At 37.3% G+C, this 20,372-nt stretch overlaps 1 protein-coding gene across 7 annotated transcripts in view; it reads right to left on the bottom strand.

Moving 5' to 3' along the window:
* Ecpas (Ecm29 proteasome adaptor and scaffold) overlaps nt 1-20,372 on the bottom strand; it is a 114,073-nt gene that overhangs the window by 41,841 nt on the left and 51,860 nt on the right. For all 7 annotated transcript variants that reach the window (XM_040737895.1, XM_040737890.1, XM_040737883.1 and 4 more), the window contains 8 exons: nt 10,305-10,390; nt 9,773-9,851; nt 7,414-7,463; nt 6,384-6,450; nt 6,169-6,291; nt 3,850-3,953; nt 2,031-2,154; nt 571-651 (listed from right to left, as the gene is read on the bottom strand). In XM_040737895.1, the coding sequence (XP_040593829.1) occupies nt 571-651; nt 2,031-2,154; nt 3,850-3,953; nt 6,169-6,291; nt 6,384-6,450; nt 7,414-7,463; nt 9,773-9,851; nt 10,305-10,390 (714 nt within the window). The remainder of the gene's footprint in view (nt 1-570; nt 652-2,030; nt 2,155-3,849; nt 3,954-6,168; nt 6,292-6,383; nt 6,451-7,413; nt 7,464-9,772; nt 9,852-10,304; nt 10,391-20,372) is intronic.

Here is a 20,372-nt window from a genome sequence, read left to right as displayed (position 1 = left end):
TTCATTCTGAGATTGAAGCTATTTTAGACACTGAGTTACACTATACCAAGGAGCTACACCCCTAGCCATCTTCTTACTCTAAGATTATAATGGTACAAATCAGTAATTTAATATAGAAAATCTACCTTAGATATGATAAATTAATCCTCTCAATAAAGGTGATAAGTCCTATCTTGCCAAGAAAACCTTAGCAATTTCAATAGCATGTTGACTTTAAAAGTCAAATCTAACTTGCTCCAAAAGCCATTCAGTAACCAATGCAGAGCACCTCGTTCTGTCCTAGGGACTGGGAATCTGGGGGTGAGACTCAGCAGTAGAGTACTTGGCTGGAATTTCTAAGGCCCTAGGTTTGATTCCTGGTACAGGGCCTGGGGGTGAGTAGGAAACCTCAGCCAGTTAACTATGAATTAAAACAACACAAATTACCAAATACTGAGTTTTGTTTCTCAAAACAAATACCCTAAATGAACAATGACAGCATGAGAGTTTACTATAAAGCAAAAGGATCATAAGCAGCTTAGGTGTGATATTAGTTTTCATAGCCACTACATAAAGACAACGAAGTCCTACCTCTCCAAATGCTGCTGGGTTAAATGGAAGGACAGTGGTTCCCGTCATGTATTTGACTGGAGTTTTCATTCGATGGGAAGCCTAATAAAAATGAGCCCAAAACAAATTAAATTTCTGAAAATTGTTCTCTTAATTCAGTTGAAAATAACTGTGCTTCTAGCTATATTAATTAGTACTGTTGACTTTCATTTTTCTTCAGGATTTTGGGTTGGGGGGGGTTGCTGGTTTTTCAGGCTTATTTTACTCTATGTATATGGGTGTTTGCCATGTGTGTCTGTGCACCACATCCATGCAGTGCCTGTGAGGCCACAAGAGAACATCATATCCCCTGGAACTGGAGCTACAGAAGGTTGTGAACTACCATGTGGACTCTGGGAATCAAACCCAGATTCCAGCAGAGAAAAACCAGTGCTCTTAACTCATGAGCCATCTCTCTAGCTCCTTTCATTTGACTTTTTCAAGGTTTTTCCTTTTATATATATGTATGTTTTGCTTGAACATATCTAAGTGTGTGGTACGCACACACAACCCTTAGGAACTAGAGTACAATAATTGTGAGGCATCGTGGATGCTGGCAACCAAACCCATGTCCTCTTCAAGGGAGCAAATGCTCTTAACTGCTAAGCCTTCTCTCTAGCTCTAAAGCTGGGGATTCACATTTTCGATTATGTGAATGCATGTGTATCTGGGTGTGGGTGTGTGCACAAGAGTGCAAGGCCTCACAGAGCACAGATGGCACTGGATCCTCTAGAGCTGTAGCCACAGACAGTCCTGGAAATCAAATTCAGGTCTACTACAAGAGCAGTATTTGCTCCTAATCACACAGCTATCTCTCCATCCCATGCATTTGTCTTTTCTAAATAAAACAGAAAAACAACTACCTGTATTTGTCTTTTCTAAACAAAACATTTTATATTGCACATGTACCTCATACTCAAAATGCTAGCTATTCTCTAACATAATCAAAATAACACCAAGGTAAGAAGGGGGCAGTCAGTGCTGAGGTTACTACTGCCAATGTTCTTCTGGCTCAGCCACAGAAACACTGCAGAGCAGAGATCCACAAGAGACTGTGGAACAGTCATAGTGAGAAAACTCTCACCTGCTCTAAAGCATCCTTACATTTATGATACCTTAAGAAAGAGGGAATAGAAAAACAAGCAAACTTATTCTTTTTCAAGATGTGTTTTTAACTATGCCATACCAAAGGAGAATTTTAACATATTCAAATGCAAACAAGCATTAAAAGAATTACAAATCAGTCATATTTAGGCTAAACAAATCGATCATATGTAAGAATTATATTTCTCTCCTTATTTTGTAGTTCCCTCTTAGTGTAAATACTATGATTGCTAGGAACTTTACTATTTAATTATTGCACTTTTCCCTTTAGAATGTTAACTTTTACTTCCACCAATATCATGTGTTTCAAACTAATTACCTATAGTCAGAACCCCTACCTTCTCTTGGATGTAATACACCATTTCTGGAAATGACGGCATCTGCTTAGCAGCACTTTCCTTCTTGTTTCTACCAGGGAGACATCGTAGCACACGCTGCGCTTCCCCGTGGACTTCTTCTCGTCTTTCAGAAAGACAAATAAGAATTAAAAAATAAACTTTGACAAATGGAGAGTCATCACTTGAAGAATGAAAACAAAGTTTATTTAACAGCTAGAGTTCTAACAAAATGTCTTGAGTAAATTTTTGGCTATAGAAGCAGTAAAAAAAAATTACAACATTTGGTAATTTAATGAGATCTGGAGAACCACGTGGCTTACATTTTTAACTTCTAGTCACAGGGAAAAAACAAGACAGATTAATTACTGCAACTCACAATGTAAACACCTGTTTGTGTGCCTTCCTCTTATTAAGACTAAATCGCTAACAACTTACAACACAGAGTCCTGTGTTACATCCTCCTTAACTCTGCCCTTCTCGGCAGGATGTCTACAATTCTACAGAAACTGGTAAGTGAACAGCATGAATATAAACAACTATAAAGCCATCTATTTCAGGACACCTACAAAAGTGACGTCACAGCTTCTCTTCTATAAACTCCTGGACGACCTCTGAACTGGTCACCAACTCTACGAGCACCTTACAGAGTGACAGGAGGAATAAGCAGGCAAAGCCTCAAACTGCCAGAGGACAACTGAGAACACCTGAACAAAACAATTTTACTAAACTAAAAAGGGGAAATACTAAATTAGTCATGTTTTGGTTTTTGTGGTATAAATAAAAATACTGGTTAAGGTTTGCCTAAGTTCCTGGACTGAAATCTTTTTCTAACATCAATTGCTACCTTAGCTCACAGACACTAGGATATCTAGCAAATAGCTGGAGGAAAAAAAAAATCAGCAAAAACAAGATTACCAATCCAAACCACTAAAGCCAAATTGAAATGCAAATGAGTAAGAAGGAAATCAAGATCAGAAATCAAATCAGGACCTGTCATCAGTGAACTCAGATAAAATATAGCAAAATATAGACAATTCATACCAAATGCATACAGTTAAACCAATTAAAATTCTCAAGTAACAAGTAGATATTCAAATGATAAAAAGCTTAATTTTATTTGGAGATACATCATAAATGAGACTTTAAAATATGATAATCTTATTTGAAAGAAAAAGTGATTAGATTAGAGCAGATATTAGAATACTTCACACTAGTTAAGATGTCAATGACTATAAAACAGATAAGAGTTGTTAAAATATGCACACATATATTTTACTGCATTTACATAATCATTTTTCAATTTCAAACTATTTAAATGATGAAAAAAGGTGCCTCATTATGTCGTAGGTAGCACATTAGTCACATGAAAAAAATACACAGTGGAATTACAGCAATGTAATTCACTAATATGCAAACCTCATTTTAAAATTAACATTAGATACACAAAATGATTTCTTATCATATATTATTGATATACATGTTAATTCAATATATAAATATATAGTTATATGACTGTAGGTCACCTGAAGGGGTATACTTTTAACTCCTTAATAAATTACTTCTAAATTTCATAAGCCGTTTGCAACCAACATAAATTTTACTAATTTTAAAATATACTCAATTGGGTCAGGCAGTGGTACTAAACCTTTAATCCCAGCACTTGGGAGGCAGAGGGAGGTGAATTTCTTTGAGTTCGAGACCAGCCTGGTCTACAAGAGCTAGTTCCAGGACAGGCTCCAAAGCCACAGACCCTGTCTCGAAGGAAAAAAAAAAAAAACTCAAGTGACCCAAATTCAAATCAACACCTTTGTAAACTTACGGGTCTCCAGCAGCTAGTAGGAGCAAATATCTGGAAGGTATATGATCTGAGGGAAACACCGTGCTGGCAAATTTCACAGCAACTTGCCGAACTTGAACTTCAGGCTATTGAACACACACAAAAAAGGGGATATCAATTATCAGCATCTCAATCCAGTCCTAAGTCAACCTAGTTGCACACAGGCACCTGGCATCAATAAACACATGCCAAAACCAATGAAGACCAAGAGAGACCATCTGTCCAAGAGCTCTCTTTTGGGGGTACAGCAAAAGCTGGAGATTGAATCCAGGGCCTCACATATCCTGTGCAAGTTCTACCACTGAGCTATAGCATTAGCCCTGTTTAAGATCTTGAATCATGCTGCTTGCAAGTCTCTGGCATTACTTAATGAGCGCTTTTATGAGCTAAAAGGCACACACATTTCCAGTCCAAACTTGAAGTCAAAGTCATTGAGAAGTTTGCAACACTGTCATTGCCTCCCTTACTTTCACACTCTTAGTCACACAAGTGAAATTCAAATGTTTTGCAAGGGGTAAAATTTGACCTAACTATAATTTTGGAACAAAAATATCTCTTATCTTTTTCAGGTTGTTCTGAAGTTATCAATGACTTGAGAACAGAAACTCAACTATGCAAATATATTCCCTTAATTTAGATTAATAACTTAGGAAGTCGACCAGTTTGAGAATTTACTGATGCTAAAGGCTTATTTTTATGTATCTTCCCCCAATATATTCATCCAGCCACAAACCTAAGTGAAATAGTTGAGAAATGAAGAAATAAATGCTTTATTCTTCTGGAATTCATTCTATTTACATTCCCTGTGCTATAAAAAAAAAAGAATGATATTAAAGACTAAATTATTCAATTAAACTGAAGGTTTGGTTGCTTTAAAAGTAGTCTTTAGGAAAACTAAATTATCTTTGGCTTGGTAATACTGCCACATCATTTCTGTAGGTATCTTACAAGGCATTATACATATATCACTCTTGCTCATAAGGTTATCTAGAAAAGTTTCCAGTGTTCTTGTCTAATGAGTTTCCAGATAGGTCTAAGCCTTTGCCTATGATGTACGTCTATGAACACATGAACATGACAACAGGAACATGTGCAAACAAGACTCTAAATGTATATAATGTACAATTTGCTCTTCATATTTCCATAGACACTAGATGCCTTTCTCAAGCTCTAAGAATTCCATCACATGACTTTATCATATCAGCCTAAGAGAAAACACATTTCTTAATCTCACCGATGTTCTTGACTAATTACCTTTCCCAAGAATCTCCTCTATTTGTAGACATAGAGAGCAAAAAACTAATTAAGGCAAACATTTAATCATTTATTATTTATTACATGTCATACATACATACATATGCGCTTGTAGATATTCTAAATTGTTCAACAAATATTCCCAGGAAAAGCAAAAAGTGAAAGAAGAGCATGTATGATGGCACTGGCTTTTTTCCGACAGGTTCATTTGTCTTTCCTTCAGCATCTATCTAACAGTGATAACCACAAGACTCTACACTTCAACGGACTGTAGGGGTCAGCTATGAGTAATAAAGACAGATACTTTCAACCTGGAAGACAAAGCATTAAGAAGAGTTTCCCCATACAGACGCTTAAATATAAGCATCACTGTGCATAATTTGACCCAAAACCATATTTCCATCATAAAGAATTAAAATTGATCATAAATAATAAATATAAACTAGTAAATATACTCCTTAATAATCAAAGTTTTATAGAGAAAAGCAATTCAAATTTCCTCCTAAAAACTGTACAATATGGCAAAAAGGTATAGTTCAGTAGAAGAATTTCTGCCTGAGAAAGACCCTGGATTCAATCCTAAGAAATAAAAATAATAATTTAAAAAGTAATAGTGTCATATGCAGCAATAACAGGCACAGAAAGACAAATGCCACATAATTTCACTCCATATCTCTTAGAGTCCTGTGAAATCTTTCTTTCTAAAACAAACTTTCTTAAAATGTTGACCTCATAGTAGTTGAGGGTAGATAGTGCTTACCAAATATGGATAAAGAGGAAAGGTAGCTCTACAGGTACCAAATGAGTTAGATACAAAAAGGTAAGTTCTGGTGCCCCGGATATAGAAGAATGATTACAGATTTAAAAAAAAAAAAAAGCCAGAAAAGGGGATTTTTAATTTATCCTAATTTGAATAGTATATAGTTATATACACTTACTAAAAGATTATACCCATCAAATATGTGCAATTTATTCTTACCACCTTTAAAATTTTTAATGTGAAATGTATATACTACTAGTCATTTTCATTCATATACCTGGGCCTACCTTTATTAAATATGAAGCCACGAGTGCCTCCATTAAGGTTCTCTGGGCTCCTTCCAAGGTACTATATGCTCCAACCATCATAGATAATGCTTCCTGAATGGCAAGTCGAGTCTCAGGCTCTTCCTATAAAGACAGTAAAAATGGTGTTTCCCTCCCAGCTGACTTCTAGGAAAGTGTCCATGCAGAAGTATAAACTTCACAGTGTGTTTCCCTACCTTACACAGGGCTTCAAAAAGCTGTTGCACAAGAGCTATATCCTTAGTGAATAAATGGGGCATTCGACTATAAGAGAATGTAAGAATATCATTATCATAAATTTCCATGGGATGAAAAGGGGGGAAAATGAAACTATATACAAACATTCCTCAGTTCACACTTTCACAACACTGAATACAATATCAGTATCATTAAGTTACTTTCTCCAGGAGACAAATCTTTTTAAAGTGGTTATATAATTTTTCAGTTATATAAATTATTATTATACATTAAAATATATTTATTTATTTGTTTGCTTATTTATTTCTGGGTATTCCTTCTATTAACATTCCAGACATTAACATGAAGGGAAGAGACACTAAACTGCAATTTAAATGAAACTCTGCCATAGTAAGAGGCTTTGCTATTTCATGCTAATATAAAGGGACAGAGTCTGTGACAACCCTGTGCCTGTAAGCTGATCTAGGGTCACTCTCTTCTGAGCCCCAAAGGGTCTTCCCCTTCACATCAGAGAAGAGCAATACACAGCATATGCTTGATGCTAAAGCAACATAATGGCACCAATGAAAACATCGCATTTCTTTTGAAATGAAGGACAATATAAGAAGAATTCAGAATAAGGGAATCATATTGAGCAGAGGGAAACATGGATCATTCATTCATGCTCATAATATTATAAGTAGCATCAGATGAAGCTATAAGGTTTAGAGATAAGAAACAACAAAATCACTTAAGGCTGACCTAATACCAACAGTGTAACTCATTATGCAACCATAATGGTAAGCTATTTTGACACAATTCAGTTTAAAACCGAATTTCAAGACTAAATTTAACATGGTAATATATTTTCAAAGGCAAACTTAAATGACTCATATCTTTTCAAAAAAGAAGGCATTTCAAAACAGCCTGTTGCCATAAAATACATTTCCTGTCACAATCAAAGCAAATTATCTCTATCCATTGCTAAGTGCCAGATAAATTTTTCTCAATTTTCAACAGATATCTCTCACAGAAAAAAATATTACTCACCTGGAGAGTTTTCCAACAGCTGAATATGCCATTGACAACAGTTTAGGGTCCTAAAAATTAAAAAAAAGAACAAAAATCAGACAAAAAAGATAAACAGCAACCCTTTATGTATTATTTTACTTTCACTCACTGTCTTACATAGTAAATCCAAACTCAGGAAAAAAGAAAACACAAACAAAACCTTGCATCCTTAACTCACTCCAAAATACAGTGATCACACATGAAAGATTTCTCTTATCTGGCACTAATTTTAGGGTGTTTTCAGTATCATGCATCTTCAAACACCAAAATTAATCTTCAATACACTTGCACTTAATGGGAAATTTATCCCTGCTCTGAGAAACAATCTTCCCTCCCCCAACAAAACTCTAATAAAAGCATAAGTATAATTTTCTAAACACTGGTTTCTTTTCATTTCTTACGCCATAACAAATCACCTACGTCAGAGTCATTATAGAAATCAGTGGCCTCCACCCAAGATTTAGATAGAGCTTTAGAGTATCAGAAACACTGAGAGTCGGGTGTTACAAAGAACACAGTGAAACTTCTCTCAGATAAACTTTGTCCCTTCAACCCAAGAGTTCAGCCTACAACATCTGAATAGCCACTCTACTGACACACCTGCGGGGAAGGTAGGTAAATGAGACCTGAAAATAAGATTAGGTACTGTGCTTTATCTAGACTGAGGCAGGAACATCCAACTTACTGAAAAAGAAAAATGATGTCATCTACACCACAACAGTTATAAGAGGAGGAAGGGAGGGTTGACACACTACACCCGCACACCTCCACACACACACACACACACACACACACACACACACACACACACACTCAAAAAAAAACCACACACACAAAAAGCATTTTAAATAAAGACATGATTGTGGGTTGTCCAACATTCATACCTAACTTGGGCTACAGGCTTACACCTAAACCTATTTTGAAATACACAGCTTTTCTCCAAAACTCCAAATCATTTTTATTTATACCAGCCATTCTAAATCATCTGCTTATCTCATAATATATGCCATAAAATAATGCTAAAACATTTATTAAACCTTAAAAGAAAACAATGGCCAGGGAGGGGTGGTGCACACATTTAAGCCCAACACTTAAGAGGCAGAGGCAGGTGGATCTCTGAGTTTGATGCCAGCCTGTTCTACAGAGTGAGTTCCAGGACAGCTAGAACTACACAGAGAAAAACAACAACAACAACAACAAAAACAGCCAAGCATTATTAAAGGGGAGGGAAAAAACCCCTAGATTCCAAGTGTATAATAAATCAATAGTTTTCATCTGAAATATCTAATATGCCCTGCTTATGCTAAACCATTTTCTGTATTAACTCATTTCATTTTCAGAATAATACAATAATGTAATTTATCCCTTTTTCTGACAAAAAGAGTCCAAATAACTTGAGTAGTTCATCAAAGAATAGACCTAGGATACAAATTCAACTCCAACTTTAGATACTGCTCTCCCTGTACTCCTACAAAGATGGCAAAGATGGACTCATGCTTAATAACCCCGAGAAATTCGATGCTAGCTAGACTTAACACTTTACCTATTCTGTTAAGCATATTCTCAATGCTAGCTAGACTTAACACTTTACCTATTCTGTTAAGCATATTCTCAAGAAATATGATAGTGAGAAAAACTAAAGCAAAGAAAAGAATTTGAAAATCTACAATCGAAGAAATCTTGAATCAAAAATTTACTGAAAGTATATTTTAATAAAATTGTAAATTAGTACAATCTGTGCCCCTTAAAAATTAACACTATTTCCCAGTACAAGTCAACTCCAAATAGTTTCAGATAGAAATAAAACATAAAATTAATTTCAATTTTATATAAGACTGGCAAGTAGCATAAAATGCATTTGCTTTTACACATAGCTCAGAGAAGGAATGACATCCTTAAAGATGTTATCACAGTTTTAACAAGTATTTCTTTAAAAGGCAAAAATGGCAATAGAATATGAAATTGTCACCACTTCAAATAAAAATGTTAATAAACAAAGGTTAATAAACAAAGGTTAATAAACAAAGGTTAAATGTTAATAAACAAAGGCAGTGGTGGCGCACGCCTTTAATCCCAGCACTTGGGAGGCAGAGGCAGATGGATCTCTGTGAGTTCAAGACCAGCCTGGTCATCAGAGAGAGATCCTGGAAAAGTTCCAAAACTACACAGGGAGGGACAGAGAGGGGGCGGGGGGGGAGGGAAGGGAGGAAGGAAGGATAGGAGGAAAAGGAAGGAAACAAAGGTCAATACTAAACATTAACTATATCAAGATGGGCCTGGAAGATTTATTACATTCAATATTTGGTAAATGTTAAAATTTAAAAGAAAAGTCACTTACCTCTTTATATTCATTTATTAGTTTAGTGAGACCATTCAAAAGCATGGGACCTAGTGGCTTAATCTTGATTTCTGGGCAGCTTTAAAAACAAAAATAAAAAAATCAAGATATCCTTCCAGATGATCTCTTTAAAAAATTGCAACAAATGAGGCTAAGCAATATATAAAAACTGAAACGTTCTAGAGAAATGACTCAGCAGTAAAAGCTTGTGCTGCTCTTACGAAGAACCCTAGTTTAGTTCTCAATACCTACATTGGCCATCTAGCAAACTACACACAACTTCAACTACAGGAGATTCAATGATTTATTCTGTACTCTGCAGGAACCATCACACACACACACACACACACACACACACACACACGAATAGACCTACACAGTCATACCCATATACATGTAATTTCAAAATTTTAAAAACAAATCTTAAAGAATGGAATCTCTCCAAGATAAACAAATGTGTTTGCTTTTTAGGAAAGATGGAGGAAACTTGATTACTCTAAAAAATAATAATTAGTTAAAAAATAACACTTACGTTATACAAATGTGATGTACAAATTGCAGGGACAATGTTCTTAACTTTGAATTTGTATTTGTACCAAAAAGTCCATCATACACCACCTATATAAAATGAACAAAATCAAAGACACCAATTAACAAATAACAATGTGGCATTTTTCAAATAGTAGTCAAGACTCAACAACAGCCCACTGCACTACACCATGCTCTTCAAAATTAATACAACTTTTTTTCCTCAATATATGTTTTTATTTAAATTAGAAACATGCATGCTTCACGTGTCAATCCCAGCTCCCTCTCCCACCCCTCCTCCCTTGTCCCTCCACCAACCCCCCCAGCCCCCCACCCAATCCCCACATCATTCCCCAGGGAGGGTTAGGCCCTCCTTGGAGGGATATAATTAATACAACTTTTATACTGACAAACACTAGCTGGCTCGGCATGGTGGCACATGCCTATAATCCCAGCACTGGGGAGGCAGAGGCAGGTGGATGGATCTCTGTGAATTCAAGGCCAGCCTGGTCTACTGAGTACTGAGTGAGTTCCAGAACTACACAGAGAAACCCTGTCTCAGCCGGGCGGTGGTGGTGCTCGCCTTCAATCCCAGCACTCAGGAGGCAGAGGCAGGAGGATCTCTGTGAGTTCGAGAACAGTCTGGTCTACAAGAGCTAGTTCCATAACAGCCTCCAAAGCTACATAGAGAAACCCTGCCTCGAAACCCCCCCCCCAAAAAAAAGAAAAAGAAAAAGAAAAAAACAAAAAAATCATGTCTCCAAAAAAGCAAACAAACAAAAAACCATTAGCTGAGCCGAGCGGTGGTGACACATGCCTTTAATCCCAGCACTCGGGAGGCAGAGGCAGGTGGATCTCTGTGAGTTCGAGGCCAGGCTGGACCGACAGCCTCCAAAACAGAGAAACCCTGTCTCGTAAAAACCAAAAAAAAAAAAAAAACCATTAGCTGGCCAATTTTAAAAGGTACAATATATATATATATAACAATGACAATAATGTTAGGAATCTATAGAGTTTATTTCAGTTTCAGAATACATACTCAGGATTTACCTCCATTTACTACCACCAAAAGAAAATCAAGCCAGGGATGAGAGATAAAATCCCATGTGCTAATAGACAGAAAAGCACATTATTGGAGGCCAAGTACTAGAGTCAGTTCTCTAGTCTACCATGCGGATTCCATCGATTAAACTCCGGCTCTCAGGTGTGGTGACAAGCACCTTTACCTGCTGAGACATTTTACTGGCCCAATGTTTTTGTTTTGTTTGCTTTTGAACAAATTTTAATAACAACTACCTCATAGCAATATTTTGAAATGATAGATGAAGTTAAGAATACAGAGGCTTGTTGTAGAACCATTTTAAATGTGTGTGACTTTTGTTTATGCTGCACTGGTTTAACTCTGTGAAACTGTGTTCCTGTGCCTGTCTAAAACACCTGGTGGTCCTAATAGAGAACTAAATGGCCAATAGCCAGGTAGGAGCAAGAACAGGCAGGAATGGCAGGCTGAGAGAATAAATAGAAGAGAAATGAGAAGAGGAGGGCACCAGGGGCCACCACGAGCCACCATCCAGCCACGGAGTTAGTAAGATTTAGATAGGATAAAAAGCCCAGAGACAAAAGGCAGGTGGGATAATTAGTTAAGAAAAGCTGACTAGCAATAAGCCAAGCCAAGGCCAGATATTCATAACTAAGAATAAGCCTCTATGTGTGATTTACTTGGGAGCTGGGTGGCAGTCCCCACAAAAAAAGAAAAAACATCACACTATAGAATTGTGCCCTTCATTGGGCACCAATTTGTTGTTTTTCTTTTTAAATTGTTGCTGTCTTTTAAGCCACAGCTGTCTTATTCAGCTACTGCCACTATGCCACTCCCAGCAGCAGCTGGGCCACAAGAGCCAAAGCCCAGGGAATTCTGTCCCCTCAGGCACCAACTCTTTCAAAGCCACTAACTTATATAAATCTCCATCCCGCTAAAGAAATCAAGATTCAAAGGCTGAGGTAGGATCCTGCTTCCCAGAGAGGCTGAATAGAAAGCAGATCACCTAGCTCACCCCCTTCTAGTCTCTTAAGTCGTTGTGCTCAGCCTCGCTCCTCCTTATAAAGCCATATCCACCCGGCTCCTCCCTACAACTTCCTGTCAGCTAGTTGTTGACCCAGCCTCCTGACCACAGGTGAACTTTATTTAATCAAATACATTATTAAACAAATGTTCCAGAGCATAAACAAAAGTAACACACCTTAAAATAATACTGGACAACAGAGGCTGGCACTCTTTTGTTATGTTCTCAGTAAATGGGGAACGGTTAGGAGATTTTCCCCTTCTGGTGCCATCTCTTTCCACCCCTTTTCCAACATCTTATACTTCAACAAAAGACGGCAGCTCCTTAAACACAATTTACATGGGTAGGTCTCACTCACGATGCTGCTTCTACCTAACAGACTCCCCTTTCCCTTTAAGCCTAGTAACCATCTCCACCCGTTCTATTGTTCACTAAAGCACACTGCTGCAACTGAAGTAAGTGTTGCAGATCCCACCTCCTTCCACTGAGCACACTCTCCCTTGTGCTTTCACTATCTGGTGGGCACAGGCTTCTACCACAGTATCTCTATGGTCTATGGTTGGTATTTATTATGTGTCCATTTCATCCCTTTAGGTAAATTCCCAACGTCGGGTATAAAGTAGATACTTTAACATTACAGTAATTTCACATCTGTCCTGTTTCCATAAAGAGAAAACATTGCCACAGATATTCTTAGCTATCAGTCTTGAAGCACCTTGTCCCAGGTATGGTTCTGATTAAGACATACATACATACATACATACATACATACATACATACATACATACATAAGCAGCTGCCTGGAGTGTTGGACCAAATAGTCATTAATCTCATAAGGTTTAGACATTATTTCTAGTAATTTTGTGCTTTGAAATTAAGTCCAACTTTGAGTGTTTTCAAAACTCACTGCCCATCTTCCGTAAGAATTCTTTTTTCCCTATATTCCTATTTTGTCTTAGGGTTTCTACTGAGGTAATGACAGAAAGCAAGTTGGGGAAGAAAGAATTTATTTGGCTTCCTTTTCTGTATTGCTGCTCATCACCAAAGGAAGTTAAGATAGAAACCCAAACATGGCAGGAACCTGGAGGCAGAGGCTTACTCAGCCTGCTTTCTTATAGAACCCAGGACCAGCAGCCCAGGGATAGCACCACCCACCATGGGCTGGGCCCTCCCCCATGATCACTAATTGAGAAAATGCGTTACAGCTGAATCTTATGGAAGCATTTCTTCAACTAAGGCTCTTTCCTCTCTGATGACTCTAGCGTGTGTCCAGTTAACATACAAAAGCAGCCAGTATATACATTTCTAGAGACAGGGTTACCATTCTACTAAACAGTTTATCCTGCCTTTCTCTCCCCCATCGTCACACAGTCCTTGGAGCTGCTACTCAGATGAAGCTCATCTTCCTGACACACCTTTGAGAAGGCATATGATACTCCACCTCTGTTCTGAACAGGAAAAAACAACTAACAATTCTTGGACTATAAATTTTAATCTTTTCATAAAACATCAGCATTCCAATTAATCCTTTTATTATCTTGCCATGTTATAAGAATCAGATTAATGATTCTTAAAATACCATTGTAGCACGAATGATAAAAACCCAGAGACAGATATGAGAGGGGAAAGCTGAAACATTAGAGAAGACAAACAGTCAAGCCACTAGATAGTACTCACCTCTGCCAAGGCTCAGACCAAAAGAGGTGATCCTGTCCTCAGACTGACTGCAGACTGAATACTGCACTCCTGGCTCCACCCACCTTATATTCCTTTATAGTGCTGGTAGTAAAGGTGTGCACCACCACTGCCTGGCCTCTATGGCTGACTAGTGTGGCTTGCCTTGCACTCTGATCTTCAGCTTTATTTGTTAAACCAAAAACAAAGTGTCACAACATACAATACCCAAAAATGTCTAATTTTTTAATGATTTATATGTATCTATTGGGGAAGGACATTTCATGGCACGTGTGTGGAGGTCTCTCCTTCCACCATGTGGGTTCCAGGGAATGAGCTCATATTGTCAGGCTTGGCAGCAAGCACCTTTACACACTGTGACACAGTGCCAGCCCATTTCATTTTTAATATGAGGAATTTCTATATTAACTCACTAAGATTATGACTAACTTATCTGCTTAAAAAGTATCTCATATAAGTAGTGTAGTAGCAATTACAAAACCAAATACTCAGCGATAACAGATAAACCCAATTGTTATTAAAGTATTGGCAGTAGCTTAAGAACAGTATAAACATTTGGGGGAAGCACAAGAATAATCTTTCTAATCAATATGGTGCTTTCTCAGAAAACTGGAAATCATCTACCTCAAAACCCAGCTATACCACTCTTGGGCATATACCCAAAGGATGCTCCATCATACAAGGACACTTGTCCAGCTAAGTTTATAGCAGCTTTATTTGTAATGGCCAGAACCTGGAAACAACCTAGATGTCCCTAAACCAAGGAATGAATAAAGAAAATGTGCTACATTTACACAATGGAGTATTACTCCGTTTTTAAAAACAATAAAACAGATTTATTGGGATGCTCTCTGATGTCCACACATGCAACATGATACATGCACGTTCCTACATATCATATATACAGACAACAATAGTTTGTTTAATGTAAAGATTTAGCCCTGGAAGTTAAGGACATTTCAAAAACAAAAACCTCTTCTTTGCTATACTAACCCATGTCAACAGAATAGAGAAGGAAAAATACATGGTTATTTCCACTTATGAAGATGTATAAAATTCCTTATCTTTAAATAATAAAACATTCAACCAGGAATAAAAAGAAACATTAGCATTCTAAAAGTCATCTATGAAGAAAGCGGAGGAAGATAGCCTCTGAGTTAAGATCACCCATAAATCACCTTACAGACACACAGGAGACAGGTGAGAGCCCGCTCAAAGAGGACAGAAGAGAAGGGATACAAAGATGACGATAATGAAGATGGCAAAGACGGCACTGAAGAGGAGGAGCACGGGAGACAGGAGAAGTACTTGGCAGCCTCATCTTCCAACAAGAAACAGAAAAATGTGGAGTTTGGAAAGGTTTCTTGATGGGGAAAGTCCTTCTGTTGGCCACTATGGAAGCAAGACAGGTGGGACTAGGAGTTGAGGGGGATTCTGGGAAATGTCAAAAATGGAGAATCTCATGTAATCCCAGGGAAGAGAGGATGCTGCATTCTCAGTAAAATAAGTCCCTATAGAAATATATATATTACTGTTATGGGTTAATAATTAAGTCAGAGCAAGCTATTAAGAAAACATAGCAAATGGTCAACAGCTTTATACTTAATATAGTGTCCTGCATGTTCATTTGGGACTGATGAGGCTCAGGAATCAGGCTGGCGGGAAGAATGCACACTGCATATGGCACCCAATGTAGGGCATGAATTTCCACGTAGAATGACAAAAACTTAAAAGGATTTTAAAAACAGAAGAACAGAGAGAAGCATGGCTTCTTGGTAGCAGCATTTTCTCAGGTGGGCTCTGTTTTGCTAGAGACAAGCAGAGACTTGCATGGTCAGTGCTGACAGTAAACTTACGCTCACCATCTTGGAAAAACAACAGCCGTGACTTTGATTTTAGCAATGTTGTTTAGCAAATAACAAACACATGGCCAGAAAAGCAAAGGTTTACAGTAAAGTCGGGTTCATAGGAAGTAAAACCTCTAAAAGGTTTATAGTTTAACCTTTTAAAAATATAAGTACGCTTGGAAGAGAAAAGAAACAGGATAATGGCTGGGTATGGTGGCACAAGCCTTTAATCCCAGCACTCCAGAGGCAGGGGCAGATAGATTTCCACAGAGAAACCCTGTCTCAGAGACAAAATAAATAAATAAAAGAAAAGAAATAGAATAATAAAAAGCCATGTAAAAATGAAAAGTACAAAGAGAGTCAGGATACTGTATGCTATTGTGTTGTCTTTGAATTGTTTGACTGCTAAGGAAATAGCAACAACTGCTAAAAGAAATGCTACTGAGCCGGGCGGTGGTGGCGCACGCCTTTAATCCCAGCACTCGGGAGGCAGAGCCAGGCGGATCTCTGTGAGTTCGAGGCCAGGCTGGACCGACAGCCTCCAAAACAATACAGAGAAACCCTGTCTCATAAAACCAAAGGAAAAAAAAAAAAAGAAAAGAAAAGAAATGCTACTAAATCAATCCAACTTACATCTTTTAAAAAATGCCTTGACTTCTAAACTTAAATTTAAGGACAGGTTACTTGGGAAAAGAATTTCTCCTTGTGTTGCCACAGAACATGTAAAGCTATGGAATCCTTCCATACTAGTGTGGTTTGATGAAGCAAGACCCCCTGAAGCAGTGGCCCAGGTGAGCCAACATCTAGACAGCTGAGATGATGTAGCCTTGCAGACTACAAAAAGTGAGGACTTCGCCAGGTTTCTGTGTTTTGTCATGATCCCCATGGTATGGACGGTACCCCCAACCAGCAGGAAGCAGTTTGGAATGAACAATGCCCAAATTCCCAAATATTGTCTATAAATTTTTGTTTTCATTTAAATGTGGTTGCTTATAAATGATTAAAGATCACAACCAATCTCTTTTTAAAGGTAAAAGGGAGATTACGGAATAAAAATGAATACTTTGTATTGAGATGGATTTTCATTTGTTGATACAAATTTAAGGTCAATTTTGTGATATATATATACATATATATATATTTTTGTTTAGGTATTGTGTTTGCATATCATTTAAAAATGTAATGTATAATTAAACACAGGTTAAAGATAGTTACCTATACTAGTCAGAACTTATAGTTAGCTTAGTTACGTTTTCTACATATACAGAGATGTATTTGAGATGGATAGACATTCTTTAAACCTTTCAAAGACCTACAGAACATGTGGCATTTAAATGGATTAGGGTTTTTCATGATAGTGAGACACAACTATTCCTGGCAAACCAATTGCATCTGAGAGGAAGATGGGCATCGAAGAAACTCGTTATGGAGTTTGCTTTCAACATGGCAAGATTAGCTATTTGGGCAAGAAAACTGCTCTTGCCTGAACTGTTTGACTGAAGCTGTATAAACTGGACATGCAGGACCCACAGGAAAGTGACTACTAAACTTACAAAACAAGATGGACAGTCCTACAGGGTTCATACTTCATGGAAGAGTCTACCAAACAGTCTGCAGGACACAGATAAAATGACTGACAAACTGCCAGTGCAGGTGGACAGTTTAAAATTTCCTGCTTTGCTGAGAAGTCAGCCAGACACATATGGCTGAAGATGGATACACCAACATTACAGAGGAACTTCAAGTGACTGTCCAGGTATCAAGATATCTCTGTCAATTCTAGAGTTTATATATTATCTTTCCGTGGGCTTTGATGGAGTTGAAGACATAGTTATAATTATAGTTTTCTTAGTTATGATGAAAAATAAGTTACATATAAGACTTTAGACTCATGAAGATAGGATAGATGATATTTTCTTTAAATCTTGCTAAATGTTAATGGACTAAATATTGTACTTATAGTTCTTGCTTAATAACTGCCTTGTTATATATTTTACTATGTTAAAGTTAAAACCTTTCTTTTTATTTAGACAGAAAAGAGGAGAGGATGGGGGTAGTCCTTCTGTGTATATGTCAATAAAGCACTGTTGACCAATAGGGAAGCAAGATAGGGGGGACTAGGAAATGTAGTGAGTAGAAAGTCACCATGTGATCCTGGGAAGAGGGGACACATGAGGCTGCATCCTCGGTAAGATAAAACCTTATAAAAATATATATTAGTAATTCTGGGTTAATAATTAAGTCAGAGCTAGTCATTAAGAAACCATAGGCCAACAACTTCATAATTAATATAGTGTCTTGCATGTTTTTTGCAGGCTGAGACAGCAGCAGGACCCAGGCAGCTGATGGGAAGATTACATGGTACAGTTTCCAGCTTCAGGGAAGGCAAAGGAATTAAGGTGTCCAGGCACTATTCTTGAAATTCAGGGATGGGCCTACAACTAGAAGACCTCCAGAACTAATAGCACTATTAAGTCAATAACTACAGATTGAATCACTGGAACTACAATTGAAAACCATCTTCAATGACCTGCAAACTCTAGTTACAGAACAGGAAGCAGGATTCCATCCAGATCCCCAAAGCTAGTTTAAGATATCTTAGAGATCAGTCATGCCCGTGATGATAGAAATGAAAAGCCCTATATACAAGACAGAGTTCACACAAGGAGTAGCTAGCTACCCCAGCATCGGGTAAAGACCTGACTAAGTCTAAGGTAGACCCAATTTGACTCACACCATCCTGAAGTAGGCTGCAAGTGTACATCACTGGTGTTTTGGTATAGAAACCCTAATTAAGACATATGATAGATGGACGTACTACTAAACTGACTCCTAAAGACTTCTCCTCATAGCACCTAGCTGGTTTTTGGTAAGGATACAAAGGTGAGGGGGTAGGGAAGCAGAGTGTGACTTTGGGAAAAGTTAGAGGAGTGAAAATGATCAAAACACACTTGTATGAAACTCTCTAAGAACTAATAAAATAAATAAATTTCTAAAGTAAATAATAGATGAATAGCATAGAAGAAGAAAATACAAGAAATGAATCTAGACTGGGCAGTGGTGGCACACACCTAAAGTTTAATCCCAGCCAGCATTCAGGAGAAGGAAGCAGGCAGATCTCTGTGAGTTCGAAACCAGCTTGGTCTACAAGAGCTAGTTCGAGGACAGCCTCCTCCAAAGCCAGAGAAACCCTGTCTCAAAAAATTCAAAAGAAAAAAAAAAAAAAAGAATCTAATTAAGAGGCTAATATCCAGGATACAGTCAGACTCCTTAATGTAAACAACAACAAAAACTTCAAAATTAGGCTTGAGAGATAGAGGCAAAAGTTAATTTAGAAATCAGCCTGGTGAGCAAATGACAACTGCTGATAGACATGGATTGCCGGGACTGGACTGCTAAATTGAACCAACCTAGATACTTAGGGCTATCTTAACTTTTAAAAAGAAGTCAAAAATGTTACTTTGGGAAGAGGTTTTGATTTTAGTTCCACAGGAAATGAGAGTCTGTGACTTCATTCCGGGTTGATGTGGATAAGGTTCGATCAGGAAGACCCCCTAAAAATCTTAACTACAAGCATAAAGAAATAAACCTGGAAAAACTACAAAACACATAATGTATATTTTACCTGCTCAAAAATAAAATGAAAACCATCTACCATCTTTGGCTACTTGTGTACAACATGGTCTATACTCATACAAATATGCATGTTACCTTGAAAAGTTTACATATTTTCAGAGCAAGGACACAAGACACCAGTAAAAACAGCCCAGGTGAATCAGAATCTCAAAATACCTCTGTTAAAGTCTCCTTAGAGTTCTGCATCCAAAACAGCTTCAAGCCTCCTGGCTGAGGTGGTCCAACCTCACAACCTACTGCAGCCAAGACCTGACAATTACTCTGATTTTCTCAAGTTTCTCCCAAAGAGATGAGTGCCCACAGACAACTGGAAGCAGTCTAGAGAACAATGCCCACATTCTCAAAAGATGGGGTATACATGGGTTTGGGTTATTCAATGGATTATGAATATTTATCATTATTTACAGGGGTTGGTTACAAGTTGTTATTGGTCATGGTCAGAAAAAGAAAAGCTAAACAAAAAAAAAGAGTTAAAATCAAATATCTTTATCTAAAAGAAAAAAGGGAGATATGATACAGGAATGACAGAAAAAAAATGGATTATCCAATCTAGTTTAATTCAAAACACAGCTATGAATCTTAAAATATTTTACGCTGGTATAAATTTTGGTTTATTGATACAAATTTAATTTTGCTATACTGTATGCATGTTTCTACTCTTGTTTAGGGTATTGTGTTTAATGCAGCTCATTTAACAATGTAATGTATAATTAAGAATACATCTATAATAGTCAAACTTAAAATCATATTAGGCATATTTTCAAGGTCATATACAGATATATTTAAATAGAAAGATGGTCTTCAAACATTTCAAAGATCTACAGAATATGG

The sequence above is a fragment of the Mesocricetus auratus genome, unplaced genomic scaffold, assembly GCF_017639785.1.
Source record: "Mesocricetus auratus isolate SY011 unplaced genomic scaffold, BCM_Maur_2.0 Super-Scaffold_6730, whole genome shotgun sequence".
Taxonomy (NCBI): domain Eukaryota; kingdom Metazoa; phylum Chordata; class Mammalia; order Rodentia; family Cricetidae; genus Mesocricetus; species Mesocricetus auratus.
Note: the sequence above shows the minus strand (reverse complement) of the source record. Positions and strands in the feature narration are given on the sequence as shown.